Raw genomic sequence first — 22,811 nt, 5'->3', positions numbered from 1 at the left:
TGGCCTAGTACTGCTTCAGCTGAGACCGGCTGTCCTCTGCATGATACCAGATCCTCCATCAGGCTGGTCTGAACTTGTTCCAATGCTAGCAATGGCAGGGTTCTAAGAGAGTGGAAATACAGAAGATCTCTTGACGTATAGGCTTGGAACTGGCAAAAGTCATTTCTGCTGCCTTCTATTGACCAATACAACTTACTAGCCCAGCCCACATAAGAGTAGGAAGAGACTAAAAGTTACAGGGCAACAAGTTTGGATACAGAGAAGCCAGTGACTGGGGCTAACAATGCTTTCAGTCTGCCATATTTGTTTATGTCAATATCTTACTTGTGATAATTCCTCATGCCCTTCCTTTCTTTACCACTCAAAGTTGTTACTATCAATAAAGCAAATTAGTGCTTCCCCATGAGGCTGATCCTGAGTTGTTTCTGGGTTGTGACAGGATGGCACGGTGCATATATATGGGTTAGAGGGCAGTGGGAATTAGAGAAGGTGATAACTCAGAAGTTGACACCCAAAAGAAGACATGAAATGTGTACACACCTACTCACTACACTATCTCCTTCCTTCCTTTGCTGCACCCTGACAACCACCACCCCTCTACCATAGTCTGTGAATAGGGATTTCAGTCATTTTTTAATACTCAAGACATTTCTTCCCATTCAGTTCACCAGGGTGATAGCATGGAGTGGAGGAAGGCAGGAGAAAGATAAATAAGGAATAACAGCCTTTTTCTTTTTCCTTGGTCAGAACATTCTCCAGCAATTGAAATTCTATCCACCCACCAACGCTCAATTCAAATCCAGCCTCTGCAGTGAAATCTTTGTTGTGTACACTGGTCCTCAAGAATTTTTTCTCAACAGCTCTTCTGTCATATTTTCTTTACCCTATGACACATTTTACACTTGCCTACTAGTTCTTTTTTAATATACTTCTGTCTTCTCTCCCGTGGATGATAGATTGTTACTTCTCAAGGACCAGGAAGATGGCTTATTCATTGTTGTTTTTCCCCTGACTCTAGCACTGGGCTTTCACATAATAAATAATCAGTACAAATTTCCCACCTTATTGATGAACCAATTTAAATGATATTTACCCTTTCTTACATGCATTGTCTCCTTGAGTCCTCAGAGTAACCCTGTGTGGTAAGAATTCTTATTTTTACTTTCAGTTGCAGAAATTAAAACTAAAGTTCAAAAACAAATATTCTAACTCAGATCAGTCTGACTCCAATGCCCTGAGATTTTTACTAACTTAATCTGTTCTCTATTGAGCTCAATTATAATCAGCAGAAATGGGATGAAATCAAATGCAACACGGTATTGTTAGTAACCAAGAGGACAAAATGCAACAGGAACTCAAGCTCAGTTCATTTCCCACTGATTTCAGCTTCTAGGACAACAGGAATTCTTCATCTCTTTCTGTTGTTATCCATCTCTAAATGCACAGGTGTTGCACATCTGTTTTCAATTACTTGTGACAGTCCAGATAAATGAAATCCCCTGGAATGTGAAAGCTCATGGAGATGGTATCTTTAGTTATTCCTTTCAATTTTTTCCTTTACCAATTCTTTCAAAAGCAATTATGATTATATCTATTAGACATGGCAGAGTGGTCTGTGTATGGAATCAAGCAGGAGACTGGGAGTTCCTTATTTAGACCCAGCTCTGCCACTGATTTGCTGAGGCATCTCAGTTTCTCATTTTAAAATTTTAAAAAATACTGATAATCATATAAAAAGGACTGACATTTATTCTTGCCAGGTACTGGGTTAAACCTTTATATGCATTATATCATTTAATTCTAGCAATCATCTCAGAAATGCTATTATAAGCCCCATTTTTAGGATGAAAAAACTCAGAGGTCAAGTCATTTGTCCGCTTATACTTATCTCCCACAGAGATGTAGAGAGAATATGTAATAATATTAAATGAAAGGACTTAGAAATACTTGGGAGAATATTATCATGACATATGGATAGTCTTCCTTGATGAAACAAATATATTAAACTTTCTTTTAATAGATCAAAACTGTTGACTAAGATCCATGATGGAGAGGTCAAATCCCAAAATTATCAAGTAAGTGACTGGCTCTTCCTGCCCACCCTCCCCCAGTGCTTCCCGTGTGCATGGATGGCAATGTCCGGCATGGTGTCCACACTGCTTTGTGTTGTAGATTGCTATAACCATCACCGAGGCTCGCCAGCTGGTGGGTGAGAACATTGACCCAGTTGTGACCATTGAGATTGGGGATGAGAAGAAGCAAAGCACAGTGAAGGAAGGAACCAACAGCCCATTTTATAATGAAGTAAGTCATAGAGGTTACTCACAGCCTTTGCACTAAGATTCTCTTCACCACCATTCTGCAGGATCCTTCAGTCAAACAGAAGAGCTGTGCTCCTCCTGCCTCCCTCCCAGGCCCCCAGTTAAGCCCATGACAAACCTTACTGATTCTCCTTACAAACACAGCTCCCTAAAGCTTTTCACAAAAAGGTCATGGAAAAGAGAGGCAAGGAATTCCTCCTGATTTTAAATTCATTGCTACATTTTCAACACATGTTTTCTTATCAGCTCATTTTCATCCATTATAAGCCCTGCGTTTATAGCCAATAAATTGATTGAACATGAGCTAGGGAGAAGATACACATTCTTTTTCCTGGCAGAGACATTGGAAACTTAATTATTGCTTTCGAAACAGGCATACTGCTTTGGAAAGTAAAAGTTATGTTTTTCTAAGCTGTGTAGAAATTGTAAAGGAAAATCTCAGAGAGGTTTCTAAATATCATGCATGCTAAATTCTCCTTTTAAAATAAAAATATTACGTGGTGAAAAAAATATGGTAAAAGAGACAAAAAGTATAACATGATATAGAGTAATGTGTTTCCCTCTGATCTTTGATCCTCAATCCCCTAGTGCTCTCCCTGGAAGCATTCATTCTCACTAGGAATTTGTGTATCCTTCCAGAGATACTTCAAGCAAGTACCAGAATAAAAGGAAATATTGTACCCAAATGGTAGCATTCTATACACACTGTTCTGGACTCTTCACAAAACAAAGTATCTTGAAAATAAAACCCTGTGGAGGTACAGCTCATCCCCATTTTGCCTTCCTAGCTGAAGAGTTTTTCATTGCCTTGATATACCATAATATACTAAACCAGTCAGTCTCTCATGAATGAATATGAAATGCTTTTAACCTTTTGCTACTACTTATAGTGGTATATAGCTGGGTCACAAGGTATATGCATTTAAAATTTCCATGTCGCCAATTGCCTTCCAAAGAGGTAACAATTTATACTCAAATGAACAGTGCACAGGACAGGAGCATTTGCTTACCTGTAGGCACTTTGACACAATGAATTATTTCAAAAAATGCAATACATTCTTGTTATCTTGGACGGACACAGTGGCTCACACCTGTAATCCCAGCACTTTGGGAGGCCGAGGCGGTCGGATCCCGAGGTCAGGAGTTCAAGACCAGCCTGATCAACATGGTGAAACCCCGTCTCTACTAAAAATACAAAAATTAGCTGGCCATGGTGGTACACACCTGTAATTCCATCTACTCAGGAGGCTGAGGCAGGAGAATTGCTTGAACCTGGGATGCAGAGGTTGCAGTGAGCCGAGATTGCACCACCGAACTCCAGCCTGGGCAACAGAGCGAGACGCTGTCTCAAAAAAAAAAAAAAGTCCTAACGGGAGTGGTCATTTGAAAGGAAGGCAGGGAGAGTGTGGGTAATGAAATCAACAGAAAATACCCAAATCCCATTGGAGCTAATGACTCCTTTCCTCTTCATCATTTCTGCCTCCAAGCCTTGGAGTGAAATGTCAGTAGATTTTCCCTTTTTGTTCCACTCTCTACCCCTAGAAGAGCTTTTGGCATGGATGTAATATGAGATAATATATGAAAATGCTTTAAAACTGCAAAATTCTACAGATTTATTATAATAATTATGCATACAAGTCCTGGATCTAAATGACATTAAACTGGGCCCAAGTATAACCGGTAGAAAATCATGTAGAAACACAAAAGTTGATCTAAAAACCTTTGTTACAACTCTTGACCTAAATATTCAAGCCAAAAATTCATCAGATGCTGAAGGAACCCATTAGTTGGAGCTGGGGAGTATTTCCCAGCTAGAGGAATATGTGTTGGCCTGGAGGTCTCAGAAGCCTATGTGAGGTAGTTGAGGCTGAAACATATGAAACCCACCAGAAGGTAATAAATACCGCAACTCATTTGTCCATCCAAAGGAACCCACAGCATCTGGTGTATTCAGAGAATGAAGCATGTTGTGTAAGTGAATTTTCCACATGAAATTTGAACACCAGAACTCCGAAAAAGTTAAAGCATGTAGATGAGAAATTTCCTGAAATGTGTGTATTGTCTTGTCTTCTTAAACAGAAGACACTGAACAGAATGGAATCTTTGGTTGATCTCTATAGGACCACCATTTTGTGGATCTCTTATAATGTATGATGACATTTTTCGGTTTCTACATTTTGCTTTTTCTGTTTTGTCCTTTGAAAGCAGGCCATCAGCACTTGGTCAGTTCCTCCTTTCCTTCTGTGGCTATGTCCATCTCTAAGGGGCCATTCCTCCACTCTACAGCTCAAAAAAGAAAATCCAGGAAACAGCTTACCAGGCCTGCCTTCCTGGTCCCCCTCATTTCCCAGAACACACAAACTGGGACAAAACACCACTTCAGTTTTCTGCATCTTTTAATCATACAATCTCGAGTTTGGGAGGATCTTGACTCAAGAGTCAGTTGGTGAAGTATCTAGTACTTGATCCCCTTGTGTGATAATGTCAAGAGAAGTAAGGTTTGGTCCCAGACCCAACAATAACTAGCAATAGGAACCTGGGTAGCATCTTTTAAATTCTTTAGTCTTCAGTCTTCTTATCTGTAAAACGTGGGGCTGGTCTAGATAATTTCTCCAACTCCAAAATTCAATCATGTTATTAATATTAAAAATCCTCATGTCCATAGTTTTTTTGTATTCTCTCCCTGGTAAATCCTGGTAATTTCACAGGGATGTTTGAAACTGAAAAATCCTGGGAAAAGTAGTCCACTCCAATTTAAAACCATACTGAAATCCCATTTTCACTCATAATTATAACCAAAAAAATGAGCAGACACTATCAAGGGTTGGTAAGATTATGGAGAGATGGCTATTTTCATATGCTGCCAGTGGGAATATAAAATTCCCAATTGGGAAAAAAATTTATATTATCTGTTCAAAAGTTACATGCACTTCGTCTATGATCCAACAATTTCATTTCTCATGTTCATTTTAGAGGATTACTCACACATATACTGTCCAAGAATGTGATTGATGGCATTCACTTCATTCAAGACCAGCCTGGGCATCATAGTGAGACCCTGTGTCTACAAAAAATTCAAAAAAATAAAAAATTAGCCAGGTGTGGTGGTATAGGCCTGCAGTCCCAGCTGATGACTGGAGGGAGGCTGAGGCAGGAGGACTACTTGAACCCTGGGAGGTTGAGGCTGCAGTGAGCCATATTGCACCACTGCACTCCAGCCTAGCTGATAGAACAAAACCCTGTCTCAAAAAAAAAAAAAAAAAAGAAATTGGCAATCAATTGATGACGTATATTCATGCAGCAGTTAGTTAGAATGACAAAGATCTAAATCCACTCCAAGAACAGGATTCTTAGGTGCAAGCCTGGGGTTGATGGACAGAATGAACTCTTTGTTTTGCAGTACTTTGTCTTCGACTTCATTGGGCCCCAAGTGCATCTTTTTGACAAGATCATCAAAATCTCAGTAAGTATAGCATTGGTGGTGATAGTTGCGGAGAGGTGGGAGAGATTCTGGGCATTGGGAACTCTCTGGGACAACTCAGCATACTTAGAGGGGAATAGATTCAGGAAGGCAAGTGTCAGTTGGCGAGTTTGTAACCAACAGGCAGAACTTGAAATCACCAGCATGGAGGAGTCTGGGAAGAAAAACCACCTCAGGAAGATCTATGCTTCTTGGAAGCAAGTGGTAAGCTACTGTAAAGCTATTACTGACTGAATCGTGTAGCTTACTAGTGTGGGAATGTGAGACACGTGCTTCAAGTGACATCTTAAGGCATTGCCAGTTTTGGTTGTTTTTTTTTAAATCAAACAAATGTTGGTGTTTCTCTCTTGGGCTGGTATCTACACTAATGATCATAATCACATCTCCTCCTCCTCCTAGTTGGGTAATGAATAAAGAAATAGGAACAAGAATCAGGAAAAAGTATCAGTCTCATCAATGGTAATGCTGGATCAGAGGATGTGATTTGGACTAAATGGTGGCCATTGGGATTTTCAAAAGTTGCCTCTGAGTGTAGACCTCAGGACCTGCCCTTGGAAAATTGAGTCTGCTGCATAGACTCTTCCTCAGCCCTGCCAGGGGAAGTGCAGAGGCAGAGTTTCCTGCTTTAAGGGCCCAATCCAACTTTGCCCACCACACAGAGGACAGGAATGGGAAGGGGAAGTGCCCATGTTGAAGGCAGACTGATCCAAATGAGAGAGAAGTCAGGCCAAATGGAATTGTTACAGACTTTGTACCATTCAGCAAAGGCACAGAGACCAGTGAATGACAGACTGCATCTATCTTACCAGCCTGAGAGATCACCACAGCTTCTCCCAAGGTGGGGAAGGATGGCTGGAGAATAAGTTTCTCTCTTCCAAACAGTTATAAAAGGACGCAATTCCTGCTTCATGTGTCAGTGTAATAGTGGAATTATGACATTACCCTTCCCAGGAGACTTGAAGAACATGACTCTTGAAGAATGAGAAGTTACCCAGAGCCAAACCATCTTAAGGTTTGAATTTCAGGCATGATGACAAGTGGTGCAGGTGATATTTCAGGACCTGGTACAATGCCCAGGACTCTGTTCCATTGCTCAGGCAACACCTATTCGTGGAATCAGCTCCATAGGAGGCTTCTAAGGACTGTCTGATGAACAGTTAAGCACTAGATTTTTATATTGTGCCATAGGGACTGTTTGTGGGACATGTGGACTTCTAGAGAAGTCCAGAATGGTCAAAGCTACTATTGCCTATCTCTGTTTCTCTAACTTAGAAGAAGAGAAGACTTTAGTGTCCCTAAAAGACTCTTAGAGACAAAAGATTATAAAATAAAATCATCCCTTGAGAGGGGAATGTTTAACATAACTTTTCTGTTAGTCCATGAACTGAAAGTCAGTATGCCCAGAATATATACGACACGGGAAAAGTAGTTGGGGGGGTGCTGTAAGCAGATGCTATTGGGACAGCCAGCCTGTAACACACCCCTGGTGTTGCCAAAGACAGTCTTCCCTTCTCAGTGGCCAAGGCATGCATGGCTCCCAGTACTCTGCGTGTGAGACGTCCCAGAGTCCTGGTGACTTAACACTTGACCACACCAGGATTGCCTGGTACTTGACCACTGGATGGATGACTTCAAGAGGCGTCCTGTGCTATTTAAAGATTTGTTTGGGGCTCTCGCCCACAGGGACTCTCAACCTGAGAATAGAACTTGAAACTGCCTTGTGTTCTTTCTCAGGCCTTTGGGAAAACATGTGAGCAACTGGAAGCATGGTGGGTTTTGGAGTGAGCATTATGTGAACGTCCTTCAGTAGCTCCTCTACTTGAGCCAGGCTGCCTGTGTTTCACCTTCGTTCTCTGACACCTGTGGAAAGTTTAGGTTAGGGAGAGAAAGTGGAAAGAGAAATGAGGAGGGCTAACATTTCTTGAGGTCAACTAAATTTCTTTTGCTTCAGCAAAAAGGAGCTGTTAGGAGCTGTAAAAGCCAACCGTTCACCTGTCATTCAATTAGTCAATAATTCACTAATTCGCTGAAAGTTTATGGAATATCTGTTGTGAACAAGGCCATGTGATGGGTGAATGACAGGAGGAAACTGTCCTTGACTTGAGGAACTTATAGGATTTTATAGTTAGAAGGAAGCTCAGAGGACATCTTATATAACTTCCAACTGGTGCAAGAATCCTTCCCTTCCTTTACTACATGGAGTTCTTGGGGCCTAACTTGACTATTTCCAGTGTTAGAGAGGTCGATACCTCTAGGAAAGCTCATTCCATTGCTGGGAAGTTCTGACAGTTATAAACATTGTTCTTACATTGAGCGGAAATCTCTTATCCTGTTATTTGGGAACCGTAGAGGGGAACTTACTCTCTTCTGCACGACAGCATTTACATGATTTAAAGACACTTCAGTTGCCATTGCCCTTTTTCCACACCTGCCAGTTTTCTCTTTTATGGGTGAAAGATTGAACTTTTCTCCTGGTTCTTCAGCAGTTTCTCATATGTTGTGGCTTCTCAGCCTGGCAGAAGCTCTGAACCTTCCTTTAGAACTTCCTCATCTTGAGAGCATTAGCATGAAAATGGGCGACTGTAACCAAGCCAGGCCCTCTGCTGGCCCTGAGCAGATGGAATATTGAGGGTGATCACCTCCTTTGTTCTCACTGTTGTACATGCCCAAAATGATTCAAGGCGATATGTGATGAGTTCTCTGAGAAAGTTGTGAGCAAAGTTGAAGGAGTTTAAGGGAGAAAAGGGACACTTTTGGTTTGGGGGTACTGCATGGCGGAGGTGACATATGTTCTAGGTATTGAAAGATAGGGAAAGTTTCAACAGGAAGAGATGGATATTGAAGGGTGAGCTGTACTCAGGTTCATTTTGGTTAAAGGAAGCTCGCAGGCACTGAGAGTTGTCAGGCGTTCTTCTATGGAAGATCAGCTAAAATCCTGCTAAGAGCAAGAGGTGAGGGTGAGAGGTTTCTGGAGGTCCTTTACAGCCTTGTGGTTTGATGGCCAAACTCCACTGTGCTCCAGACAGGGTCAAAGCTAGACAAGGGGTCAAGCCTCTTACCCTCAAGGTAAATCTACCATACTCCCTACTCCATCTCTCCTCAGGTCTTTCACCACAAGCTGATAGGAAGTGTACTGATTGGCTCTTTCAAAGTAGACCTGGGGACCGTGTACAACCAACCTGGTAAGAAAGCATCACCTCCCCATCTCTCTCTTACTTGTCTTTGGTTTACAGCAGCTGGAGGTCATCCCATTCATTCACTCACCTGTGTGACCATTCATTCAATAACACTGAGCACCAGTTATACAAAGTTGAATGAGACATGACTCTTGCCCTCAAATGTTTTACAGTCTAATGATAAAATTACTTTATATGTCTACTTCTGGGGAGTTTTTTTTTCACACAAATTCTGTGCAATTGAGATATGGACAGGAGAATATGGAATATAGGAGCTAAGAATGCAGACTCTGGAGTCAGATTGCCTGGGTTCAAATCCCACTCTATTTCCTAGCTGTGCAACCTTGGGCAAATGACTTAACTTCTCTGGGCCTCAGTGTCCTCATCTGTAGAAATGAGGATAACTTCCTTCCTTCCTAGGTTTGTTGGAGGATTGAATAAGTTAATATACACAAAATGCTTAGTAAAGAGTCTCACACATAATAATGACTACAGCATTTTGTATCCTCATACAAAGGATTTGCTGTAATTGTTATTATCCCTGATTTGTAGGAAGGAGAAACTCAGAGAAGCAACGTAATTTGTTCAAGGTCAAGAGCAAATAAGTAACAGAGCCAGCACAGATCTTTTTATGAAAGGCCCCCTATCTTCAACAGGGATTCCAACTCCCATGACTGCGGCGGCCAGACGGGGAGCATAGCTGCGTGCAGCAGCCTGAATGTGAGGCATAAAGGAACAATGGAGTCTGGGAAAGGAGACAGGAGGGCTTGTGCTCCATGTACAAGGGCAGTGGCTACTCAGCGCCTTTGGTATTTACTGTCATGTACAAATGTGATGCCAGTGGCCAGACGCAGTGGCTCACACCTGTAATCCCAGCACTTTGGGAGGTCAAGGCGGGTGGATCACTTGAGGTCAGGAGTTTGAGACCAGCCTGGCCAATATGGTGAAACCCCATCTCTACTAAAGATACAAAAATTAGCTGGACATGGTGGTGTACACCTGTAGTCCCAGCTACTTGGAAGGCTGAGGCAGGAGAATGGCTTGAACAAGGGAGGCAGAGGTTGCAGTGAGCCAAGATCATGCCATTGCTCTCCAGCCTGGGCATTGCAGCGAGACTCTGTCTCAAAAAAAAAAAAAGGAAAAAGAAAAGAAAGAAATGGGAAGTCAGTATGACCAGAACTTACCATTTTTAAAGAAAACCCAGGAGTCTAGATTATGTAAGCCATCTTGGAAGTTTTGACTCACAGGCCAAACAAAAAGACCTAGGAGCCACATTTATGTCCTGTGGGTAAATAATATGTATGTGACTTCTACACTTCATTAATGCCCCCCATCCCATCAAAGATGGAACCTTGTCTCAGTGATTTCCACTAGGTCAATGGCTTCCCAAGAATCTATGGTAAATTGGGGGAAAAGATGGAGAACTGGTGGGAAGCAAAGGGAGAGGAGGGAAAGGAAGAGGGAAGCAGCATGAGGTTTGGAAATAACTGAGATGATTTACCACCCAGAGCAACAGAAGGAGGAGAGCCTGGGGGCCCTTGGCACATGGGAGAGAAAGGGGTGGGGCTGCTGGGCCCACCTGTGAAGGATGTGAGCTGTCAGGGTGCTTTCACAGGTCATCAGTTCTGCGACAAGTGGGCCTTGCTCACAGACCCTAGTGACATCAGGACTGGCACCAAGGGATACCTGAAATGTGACATCAGCGTGATGGGGAAAGGCGACGTCTTGAAGACCAGCCCTAAAACTTCTGACACTGAGGAGCAAATAGAAAAGTAAGACAGGTCTATCCAGAGCTGTGCATGGAAATGATATGTCCAGTTTTAATCTCTTTCCCCTCCCTCACCCCTTTTCTTATGGGTACATGAGAACCGTGCTTGTTCTCAGCTTGGCCACCTGGGATTCTGCTCTATTGGGCATCAAGATGTGTCTTATTAAGGTATGACTCTCCTTCAGGAGGTCAGGTTCTAGGACAGGAACTGTCTGTCTGCCTATAATAACCCATAATAGATAAGCTATTCCTAAGCTTATCCAATTTTTCTGAATGTAACTGAATGTTCTTTGAAGGAATTATAATTTCAATCACTGGTTTGTGATGTGGGAAGACTTAAATGCACCTCTTTTCAGGTTCAGAGTGGGAGACAGTGTTTATCCTATCATCCTAGGACCTGAATGAGTTTGCATTTGCTCTATTCATACCGTTCTCTGTCATTTACACTAGAAAGAAAATTTCAGCAATGAATCTTAACTCTTCTCAGATTTTTCTCATATTGGGATCTATCTTTCTGCCTCCAAATTGCTGCTGTCTTTTCTCTCTGTTTCTTCAATTGACATTTGTTTTTGTCTCCCTCTAAGGAACCTTTTGATCCCCAATGGGTTTCCATCAGAGAGACCCTGGGCCAGATTCTATGTGAGACTCTACAAAGCAGAAGGGTTGCCCAAAATGAATTCAAGCATCATGGCGAACGTCACCAAGGCATTTGTGGGTGACAGTAAGGACCTGGTGGATCCCTTTGTGGAGGTTTCCTTTGCTGGGCAGATGGTGAGGAACCATTGTCACTAACACTGCCTGGCCTGGGCCAGGGCCCTGCTCTCTGTCCAAGTTATGTTTAATCAAATCAAATTAAATAAAAATTAGGAAGTGCCGTGAAAGCAAAAACTTGTCACTAAAAGGCAATGGGGCCAGGCGCAGTGGCTCACACCTGTAATCCCAGCACTTTGGGAGGCTGAGGCAAGTGAATCACTTGAGGCTGGGATCAACATGGTGAAGCCCTGTCTCAACTGAAAACACAGAAAAAATTATCTGGGCGTGGTGGTGCATGCCTGTAATCCCAGCTACTGGGTGGCTAAGGCATAAGAATTGCTTGAACTTGAGAGGCGTAGGTTGCAGTAGGCAGACATTGTACCACTGCACTCCAGCCTGGGCAACAGAGCAAGTCTCTGTCTTTTTTTAAAAAAAAAAAAAGGAAATGGGATGTGGCAGGGAAATAGGGGGGCGTTACCCACTCACTCTTCACTGGAGAAAATGGAAAGGAGCGGTTTAGGGACCAGGCAGACAGGCATCCTTCCTCACCCCCGGCTACTTCTCTGAGCTATTCAGTCCCCAGGTCCTGTAGAATTTCCACCCACCTCCTGACCTGTTCCACAATCTCCCCAGTAGTCCTTGTCCTATGTAAGCCTGGAAATTGCATTTCCCTGCTCAGAAGCCACTGGAAGTGTCAGGGTCTGGGTACGTGGTCAGAGATTAACTATGGTTGGCTGGATTTTGAAGCTTCAACTGACACACATGTTGTCTCTGCCATTAAAATACAGACCTACCCTGATTGTCTCCCCTTGGCAAGGGTGAATGCTGAAATATTTTTGACTTGGGCTGAACTTGGAGATCATATAAGACATTACCTCCATTTTATGACAAGAAACTGAGGTCCAAACTGGAAAAGTGATTCACACAAGATCATACTTCTACAAAATATGAGCTCATGGTCTAACTACATCCACTGCATTCCTGGAGATGCACAGAACTCCCATTTGTAATATGGGTGTTAGTTTCACCCCAACCCCAGTATGCTGATCCGAACCCCCTGAGGGCTGTGACTTGCCTTTGTCCCAGACACCTGGCATGGTGTCCAGCACAGAGTAGGTCATCAGTCATGTTCGCTGAGTGTAACTGATTTTCGTGGGTGTCAGAAGCAGGTTCATTATCTTTGAAAACTTACTTTGTATTTCCAACTGGCTTGAAGAGTTTTCTGTAGTCAGTCACTCCCTTCCATGACTCATGTCCTCCTGGCTGTGTTTTTAGGGGCGAACCACAGTGCAAAAGAACTGTGCTGATCCTGTGTGGCATGAACAGGTGATCTTCAAGGAAATGTTCCCTCCCTTGTGTCGGAGGGTGAAAATCCAGGTGTGGGATGAAGGCAGCATGAATGACGTAGCACTGGCAACCCATTTCATTGACCTGAAGAAAATCTCCAATGAACAGGATGGAGACAAAGGTAAAGTCCCACCCATCTGACTTGAAAATGTCTCAAAATACTTGCTTTAGAGCCCTCATCTTTAAAAGTGGTGGGATAGAGCAGTGGTCCCCAGCCTTTTTGGCACCAGGGACCAGTTTTATGGAAGACTATTTTTCCATGGTTGGGTAGGGGGATGGTTTTAGTATGAAACTGTTCCACTTTAGATCATCAGGCATTAGGAGCCTCCTCATAAGGCGCATGCAACCTAGGTCCCTTGTATGTGCAGTTCACAGTATGCTTTGTACTCCTATGAGAATCTATTGCCACCGCTAATCTGACAGGTGGAGCTCAGGTGGTAATACTCACTTGCCTGCTGGTCATCTCTTGTGGTCCAGTTCCTAACAGGATGGATACTGGCCCGTGACTCTGGGGGGGTTAGGGGCTCCTGGGTTAGAGTACCTTCCATGTATTAGGCACTTTCCATGCTACTGTAGGGTCTGTGGTTTGAGTTGGTTTAGGGCAATGGATGAAACCAGGCTCTGGGAGCCAGGAGGTTTGCTCCTGGTCCCAGGTCTTCCACAAACACTGCTATGTGTCCTTGAGGAAGTCAGTCTTCCCATAATTGAAAAATGAGATGTTTGGAGTAAATCAGAGATTAGTAAACTAAGGTCTATGGGCCAAATATGGCCTACTACATATATTAGTATGGCCCACAAAATAAATGGTACCAACAAAAATTGTGTCTTCAACCCAATGATGGGAACATGAGAGCGCAGGAATAGCAGCGAGGTACGCTGACATGGTGAGCCAGTGCGGGAGCTGAGAGCCCCAGCTAATCCACTGAGCCAGCCAGGAGGAGGTCAGGTAGAAGAATTTCCACTCAGTATATGGCTCTTTATTTGCAAAACCCAAATTAGCAGATAATTCTCTAAAAAGCCCAACAAACCCTCCCTTCTTTAAATTTCCTGGCAATCTTTCTCTGTGCTACAAATTTATACTAATTGACATTTTTTTTGCATACATACATGCACATGCATGTATATGTACATACATACAATCACACATACATATATGTACAAATATATACACTTATAAATATATCACCTATCATCTGTATATGAAGTTAATGTAATTATTTTAATTTTTTCCTTGATTAGACTAAAGGCGTGTCAAGAGCAGAGAACAAGATTTACACATTTTTGTGTCCCTAACAGATACCATAGAGAGGTCCTCAGTAAATAAATACCTTTGTCTAAATCTTTACATTATGGAAAGATTGTTGTATGCAGAAAGCATACTTGGCCCATCTATACAATTTCTCAGCTAGAGGTAAACATGTTCTATTTACAACCTTTTAGGAACATCTTGATGGCATTCAGGAAGATAAACGTCAGTGGTTTAAAATACAGACATCAGGACCATAAAATCTTTCTATCCTTTTTAATACAATATTCTTATATTTAAGTCGACTCAAGGGAGGGCTGGAATCGTTTATGGGAATAGGGGATGGGAAATGTGTAGGCATAAAACTATTAATAATAGTAACATACATGGAAACATCTAATTATCAACACTGGAGGATTGTTAAGCAGATCATGATGTATTTGCTTTTTCATAATAATAGCCTATATGCTTAGCACTTCCTAAGGGCCTGTGTGAAACACTCAATTGATAGCTTCTGTTAATTTTGATAGATGAGACAGGTACTATTAGCATCTCCCTTTTAGAGGTGAGGAAACTGCAACACGGGAAAGTTTAAAAACTGCCCAAGGTCACACAGCTTGAATGTGACAGAGCTGAGATTTGAACTCAGGCTTCAGAACCACCAGGCTGAACTGCCTGTCATCGAGATGTTGCCATAGAGATGTTCCCATAGACACTGCATTTTCTCAGATACTATGTATTAAGAAGGGAAAATATCAGCAGTAAGTTCAAATCATCAGGTCTTTTTAATTCTATGTTCAGAACGTATCTTGAAACATTTACCTATCTCAGTCTCCACTACCTTCACCCTAGTTCAAGACACTGATCTTCAGTTTTGATGATGAAGTGGTCCTCGAACCAGTTAGCCCACATGCAACCCTTCATGTAACAGTCAGAGTGATCTTAAGATACATGTTTATGTCACATCTTTGCTTAAGTTCCTTTAAAAATTTCTGTAGTTATTAGGATAAAGGACAAAACTTTTATCAAGGCTCCAAGACCCACCTACCTCTCCAGACTCTCCCACAGAGTTCATCTCTAGCTCCAAACTCTTTCTAACTGGCACATGCTACTCCCTCTAGCCAGAATACACACTCTCTCTCTTCTCTGCCTGCCTAACTCCCCCTATGTTACATCAGCCTGTTACTTTTTCTTGCAACACAAAGTGTGTTTCCTCCATAGTGTTTGCACTGTAAATATTTATTTGTTTAATGTTTACACCTGCTTTGTTCTCCAGCAGGCTCTGTTTAGTATCTAGCATGGTACCTGGCACTAAACATAGAGCCTACTGGAGAACATGGGGGAATCAGTAAACATTTCATGAATAAGTGAACATAACAGAACGCAGATTGGCATTTATGGTATTAGTACAACTGTGAACAAGTGTAAACATGAATGTAAAAAGGACTAGAAGGAAATACAGCAAGATGGCAATCATAGTTGTCTTTTGGTGATGGGATATCCTGTCAATATTTTCTTTTTCTTTCTTGGATATTCTACATTTTGAAATGAATGTATGCAACTTTTATAAAGCAAAAGCATAATGAGATAACTAAAACCTGGGGTCTCTCTAGGCTTTCTGCCCACCTTTGGGCCTGCCTGGATTAACCTGTATGGCTCGCCCAGGAACCACAGTCTGATGGATGACTACCAGGAAATGAACGAAGGCTTTGGGGAAGGCGTGTCATTCAGGGGCAGAATCTTGGTAGAAATTGCTGTGGAAATCCTCTCAGGAGGGGCACAGGAATCTAAATTTTCCAAGGCCCTGAAGGAGCTCAAGTTACCTTCCAAGGACAAAGACTCCAAATCTTCCAAAGGTAAAGACAAGGCTGACAAAATTGATGACGGAAAATCCCAACAGGCTTCAAACAAAACTAACTCAACCGAGGTGGAGGTGGAACCGTTTGATGTCCCCCCAGAGGTAGGTCTGGGCACTGCTTTATTGTAATTTACCTGTGAGGTGAACCAGAGCAGCGACTGCCCCTGCCACAGGTTCCTGAAGGTGTTGTCAGAATATGTCTTATTCCCCCTGAAAAATTTGTGTTGGCCCAGCGCTGTGTTCTGAGGCTGATCCGCTGCCCCCTCTTGTACACTTCACAGCCATCTGCCTATGATAAATTCCTTTGAATCCCCCACTCCCCCAAATACAATTCCCATGGAAACCCAAGTAAAGAGAAGTAAAAGTGCTCCGGAGGAGTTGGTGGGAGTGGGTGGTACGGGATTGATTAAACTCTATCTGTGGCCTAATTTTGTTCAGTTGTGTTAGCTTAGAGTAAGCTCCGGATGGGAGATAATTTTGGATGAGGAATGAAGAGGAGGAAGAGTAGGTGACAAGCTGGGATATAAGAAATTGAGAAACCTATTCCCCTACCCCAAACCTGTGGGGGAAATCACAACTTTAGGGAATGCTTATTACTCACCATGAAGCATGTTAGCACTTTCCCAGCCCGGTTCTGTCTTATGGGAAAGAGATCTGAGACTCTAAGAGGAATACAAATGGTGAATATTCTCTCTACTGTTTAGTTTATCAATGGTAACTTGCAGTTAAGCAAATGAAAGAGCTTCCTGTTTTGTCAGTAGCGGTGGTAGGTAGATTCCAGTTCCCAGCTTGGCTAATTCTGCCTCTGGAATTGTGCTTCTCGGTCGACTAGGCAATAATTTTGGGTGGGGAAGGGAGGCGATGCCTGAAATCCCAGAGCTGTTCATTTCTAGGAGAGACTGGAGAGTCCAAAGGAGTATAGCAGCAGGTCACCTTAGCCTTGGAAGAGGCATTTGTTTTTGTTGCTGGGATCTAATACATTTTTTTAAATTATACTTTAAGTTCTAGGGTACATGTGTGCAATGTACAGGTTTGTTACATATGTATACATGTGCCATGTTGGTGTGCTGCACCCATTAACTCGTCATTTACATTAGGTATATCTCCTAATGCTACCCCTCCCTGCTTCCCCAACCCCACAACAGGCCCCAGAGTGTGATGTTCCCCTTCCTGTGTCCAAGTGTTCTCATTGTTCAATTCCAACTATGCGTGGGAACATGCGGTGTTTGGTTTTTTGTCCTTGCCATAGTTTGCTGAGAATGATGGTTTCCAGCTTCATCTATGTCCCTACAAAGGACATGAACTCATTCTTTTTTATGGCTGCATAGTATTCCATGGTGTATATGTGCCACATTTTCTTAATCCAGTCTATCATTGTTGGACACTTGGGTTGGTTCCAAGTCTTGGCTATTGTGCACACGTATGTTTATTGTGGCACTAATACATTTTAAGAAACCATGTAGGTGAGCATTTGGAGCACAGGGCTAGAAATCTTGGGGTGGGTTGTAGTTATGGCTCCGATACTAACACCTCTCTGTGTTTTAGTTTACCCATCAATAAAATGAGATAGTTAATAGTTACCCTACCATAGGCCTCTTCGGGGGTTAAATGAGGAAATGCATGTAAAATGGTTCGCGGAGTTCTTAGCACATACATAGGAAGCAGGCAATGCATTTGTTGTTGTTGTCGTCAGTGTCGCTATGGTTTTCTCCCACCACCAAGGAGCAGCTATTCAGAGCTTTCCAATCTGTTTGTGACTTTGGAAATTTAGTGGACCTCCCCAGTTCTCTCCTCTGAGCTCACATACTGTATTGGAAAATATTGTCTGAAAACATGTGTGCCAGTTTGTTATGGTTAGAACTTACATTATCTATATGGGATTGTGTTTAGGGGTGTTTCTTGAGAATACATGCCAACTTTGGAGACTTAACTTTGAACTTCACCAGAAGTTGTGGGTGGCTTAGTAGCTACCTAAGCTGATATCTCCATCTATCCCTGTAGTCGTTTTTCCTGCTGTGGGTTGGAGCTGTCTATTCTTTTCTAGACAAGGATTGCCAAGTAGAAAGAGGCTAGAAAAATATTTTCTTAATCCAAGTAGAAATATCTTTAAGATATTTTGCTGAAGACACTTGAAGTAGATTCTGTCAGAAAGAAAGGGAAGTTGTGAACTTATTTGGGGTAGAAAGTACATTTCTCTACAGGCTGTGGGGGTGTATCTTGGCTATTGTGCAATCGGTAATAGGAGAAAGGTAAAATTCAGACACTGTTTAAACCCTTATTTCCCCTCCCTCCTCTCTTCCTCTTGACTTCTTGTTTGTGGCCAGTATCTTGTTTGGTTTATTAGTTATCTATGGCTGCATGACAACATATCTCAAAACTTGGCAGCTTAAAACAACAAACATTTATTATCTCTGTAGATGAGGAATTTGGCAATAGCGTAGCTCAGTGGTTCTGCCTCCGAATCTCATGAAGTTTCCATCAAGGCGTTGGCAGGGGCTGTCGTGATCTGAAGGTTTGACTGTGGCTGGAAAACACACTTTGAAGATGGCTCCCTCACATGGCAGGAAACTGTGATTCTTTGTTGGCTCTTGGCAGGAGGCCTCATCCTCATTCTGTGGCTCCTCCTACAGACTGTTTGAGGATCCTGTGACATGGCAGCTGGCCTTCCCCAGAGCAGGTGATCCAAGAGGGAGCAAGGCTGAAACTATCTTTCATGACCTGACCACAGAAGTCACACATTGACATATCTGCTATGTTCTGTTTGTTAGAAATAAATCATTTAGTCCAGCCCATTCTCAAAGGGAGGAGAATTAGGCTTCACTTTTTGAGGGGAAGATTAGCAAAGCATTTGTGGATATATTTTAAAGCCAACACACTAGGCTTCAACCTTCCTCACACCTGAACAGCTCATGGCTCACCCTCATCAACATGATGATGCCCTTTCCTGTGGCTTCCTCTTTTTCAACTGGTTCTCAAGCTCCAATCTCCCCAGCTGCAGCTGTACCTTCATTGCCCATCTGGACAGCTGAGAGATCCCATGATGCTGACTTTGTCAACTCACCCTCATTACCTGTCAAAGCTTATCTCCCCTGTGCCAAATTTTCACAGATCATAGCCAATCTAAAAATGAGTTCATTTTAAAAATTCTGTGAACACACTGACTAGTTTCTTACTTAAATGTCATCCTCGATATTGGTAAGAATAAAAATAGAGCCTAACTCCATGGAGTTTATGCTATAGAAGGAGAGGTATGAAATACAAATGTAACAGGAAGTAGAAAGTGGTAAGTGCTTTAAGGAGGTACAGATAAAGTGCTGTTGTTTCCTGGAGTGAGTAAAGTATAATTATTAAAACGTCAAGCCCTCAAGTAAGATAGTGGATGTAAATTGTGGCAGTATGGTGCAGTGGTTACTGCTTGGCCTCTGAAGAAACATTGCCTGCATTTGAATCTGAGTAAGTGACTTAACCTCCTTGTGCTTGTTTCCAAGAAGAACCTCTTACTTCTCAGCCTCTTATTAAGGATTTGATAAATGAATAGATGCAAAAATGCTCAGAACAGAGCCTCATACGTAGTGCTCAATAAATTTTAGATATGCTTAATAATTTTGGGTGGAGATTTAATATCTCACTAGACTGCAGTGCCATCGTCTGTGAGTGAGTAAAGTACAAATGCCTCTTTCCTGGTGTAGTTGTGGAATTACAGGATATAATGTGGGAAAAATTCTTAATACCATATCTCACACATAGTAAGAGGTCAGTAAACATTACCTATCATCATTTTACCAGCTTGAGGAGCTGAGACGTGCTTCCAGAATGGAAAGACATTTGAGTTAAACCTTGTAGGATGGGTGGAATTAAGACATCAATTCTACCCTGCTGAAATACTTATTTTGACTGCCATTTATGGTGATAAGTGTAGGCTTTTTACTAGGTGCTTGACATGAATAATATCATTTCTGCCCCCTCTCCTCCCTGAAAGCCCAATGATGGTGGTTATTTCACAGGTGAGGAACATGACACCCAGAGAATAGACATGATTTGCTTAAAGTCAATCAGCCTGGGAGTGGAAGGGTTGAGATTTGAAGAAGGATTTGTTTGTCTGGCTCTGGATCCTGAAATTCTTCTCTCAGCTACATGGCCTACATTCCCTCCAGGTCTCTTAGTAGTTCCTTGTTTTGTGGTTTTTATTTTTAGTGACAGAGTCTTGCTATGTTACCCAGGCTGGCCTCAAACTCCTGGGCTCAAATGATCTTCCCGCCACAGCTTTCCGAGTAGCTGACACTACAGGTGTGTGCCACCACACCCAGCTTCTCTCCATGGTTTTTAACTTCCTCCTAGAGAGTAAACTCAGCCTCAGGAAGGTGAGATAGGAGGCTAGTTAATAGTCAGTGGATAAAGGGGTAGGAGGAGAGTATGCTAGATGACTAAGATCCAGCACTGAGCCTCACCCTGCTCGACATTTTCTGGTCACAGGGAACATTTCCTAGGAAGACTGGCACCACAGTAGCTTCTGTATAAAAGAAGGGGGTATCATTCACCTAATGGTATGGAAACCCTTTGGCTCTCTGAGGCACCTGTCTGGGGCTCTCAACTCAATGGAGCTCTTGATCCCTGGGGCCACAATTGCTTTATTTCCTTAGATTGTCCTTATGGCCGTTTCTACAGAGTTCAACAAATCCAGTTGCAAAACCAGGAAGCACAGAATGTATAGCTCCAGTTGACTTAGCCTCTTAGCTCAGAAATGTAATGCTGTGTCAGTGGATCCAGCAACATCCACTCCCTGAAGCATCAGCCTTTTTCCTTGTCAATGAGTCCTTTGCAAATAATTGTGTATTCCCTTGTGATGACTACTGTCTTACGACTTGTTATAGTCTAGTCTTCCAGACTGTGGGCTTCTTGAGAAGGCAGCCTTGTTGGAAACCAGGCCTTGAGTCTTGGCTGACTTTACTTTGCTGTGTGTGACCTTGGGAAGCTGCTTAGTATCTCTGAACATTAGTTTATTCGGGTAAAAGGTAGAGGTTGGAGTAGATGAACTCTAAGGTCCTTTTTAATATGAAGACACCTGTGATTCTGGGACCTATGTACCCTTCACAGCAGCAACCACAGTGCATGTAACCCACCCTGAATACACATGATTGGCCAGTGCTTATACATGTGACCAATCTGCTGTTTCTTTTTATCTGGGCTTGCTTATTTGGGGAAGTAAGGTTTGATTCTGATCAGTGTTAATGCATTGGGTTAATACATGTTTGAATTCAAAGAGCACTGGGTCTCTGATGAGTGTACTTGGGAAAATTACTTGACAACCTCAAGCTTTAGTTACCTCAGTTTTCTTATCTGTTAAATGGGAATTATCCAAATTGTGGCCTCTTAAGGTTGCAAGGAGGAACAAATAACATACTGTGTCTGACTACCCTGTGTAAGCCATAAAGTTATGCTCAAATGTGAGGATTTTATACTGTAATTCTGTTTCTTGTCTTTGATTTTCTGTTTTCTGAAACCCCAGTCTCCAGAAGGTAATTCCAAACCCGTGTTTCACCAGCAGCATCCTAGAAAGATGTGCGCACCAAGTTTATTTGTTAAAATAAAAGGAGTTTTGTTTTAAGGTGAGAAGCTCAGAAGGTTGAGACGGCATCATTCTAGATGAATGACTAAATTTGGATCTGCAGTTTGCAGATCCTGATTCATACATTTGATTTGGGGGGAAATGCTGTGCCATTTCAGGCTGAAACAGAGACCCAAATGTTTATAAATTATGCTGGATGAGGCCAGCATCACAAAATCAGCTTCCTAATGACAGAAAAAGCCAGTTCTGCCTAATAATTTTGTTTTCTTTCTGTAGATTATACCAGAAAAAAATGAGGAATTTTTACTCTTTGGAGCATTTTTTGAAGCTACCATGATTGACCGGAAGATTGGAGATAAACCCATCAGCTTTGAAGTTTCTATTGGTAAGTACAGATAAGCACAGTGCCAGGCACATAGCATGGATTTAGTACCTATTTCTTGAATAAATGAGTTAGTGCCTTACATGAAGATAATAGCACTCTGGTGGAGGTTTGCATCTCAGAATGAGATGAACAATTCCTTGTCTACCCTATTGTCAACATATAGGGGATAGATTTATTTTCTTTTAAATTTAATTTCGAAGTTTTTTGGGTACATAGTAGGGGTATATATTTATGGGATACATGAGGTTTTGATATAGGTATACAATATGTAATAATCCCACTGGTGTATATAGGGTATGTATCACCTCAAGCATTTATCCTTTCTTTGGTTACTAACAATCCAATTACACTCTTTTGGTTATTTAAAAATGTACAATAAGTTGTTGTTGACTGTACTCACCCTGTTGTACTATCAAATACTAGATCTTAATCATTCTGTTGAACGATTTTTTTTTTTTTGAGACGGAGCCTTGCTGGGTCACCCAGGCTGGAGTGCAGTGGCGCAATCTCGGCTCACTGCAAGCTCCGCCTCTCGGGTTCACGGCATTCTCCTGCCTCAGCTTCCCCAGTAGCTAGGACTACAGGTGCCCGCCACCACGCCCAGATAATTTTTTGTATTTTTAGTAGAGACGGGGTTTCACCGTGTTAGCCAGGATGGTCTCGATCTCCTGACTTCGTGATCCGCCCACCTCGGCCTCCCAGAGTGCTGGGATTACAGGCGTGAGCCACCGCACCCGGCCTGAACGATATTTTTGTACCCATTAACCATCTGCACTTCTCCCCTGCCTCCCACTACCCTTCCCAGCCTTTGGTAACCATCATTCCACTCTCTATCTCAATGAGTTTAATTGTTTGAATTTTTAGCTTCTCCAAACGAGTGAGAAGATGTGAATTTTGTCTTTTGGTGCCT

General features: G+C 42.3%; 1 protein-coding gene across 1 annotated transcript in view; it reads left to right on the top strand.

Annotated features, from left to right (window-relative positions):
* The window catches only part of FER1L6 (fer-1-like family member 6), a 212,734-nt gene that overhangs the window by 42,345 nt on the left and 147,578 nt on the right, over nt 1-22,811 (top strand). Inside the window, exons 5-13 of the mRNA XM_011949292.1 lie at nt 2,014-2,075; nt 2,173-2,304; nt 5,722-5,784; nt 8,906-8,984; nt 10,594-10,750; nt 11,331-11,517; nt 12,775-12,967; nt 15,706-16,052; nt 21,793-21,901. Of these exons, the coding sequence (XP_011804682.1) occupies nt 2,014-2,075; nt 2,173-2,304; nt 5,722-5,784; nt 8,906-8,984; nt 10,594-10,750; nt 11,331-11,517; nt 12,775-12,967; nt 15,706-16,052; nt 21,793-21,901 (1,329 nt within the window). The remainder of the gene's footprint in view (nt 1-2,013; nt 2,076-2,172; nt 2,305-5,721; nt 5,785-8,905; nt 8,985-10,593; nt 10,751-11,330; nt 11,518-12,774; nt 12,968-15,705; nt 16,053-21,792; nt 21,902-22,811) is intronic.

Source organism: Colobus angolensis, unplaced genomic scaffold (genome assembly GCF_000951035.1).
Source record: "Colobus angolensis palliatus isolate OR3802 unplaced genomic scaffold, Cang.pa_1.0 Scaffold295, whole genome shotgun sequence".
Taxonomy (NCBI): Eukaryota; Metazoa; Chordata; class Mammalia; order Primates; family Cercopithecidae; genus Colobus; species Colobus angolensis.
The sequence above is the reverse complement of the archived record's forward strand: the minus strand, read 5'-3'. Positions and strand labels throughout refer to the sequence as shown.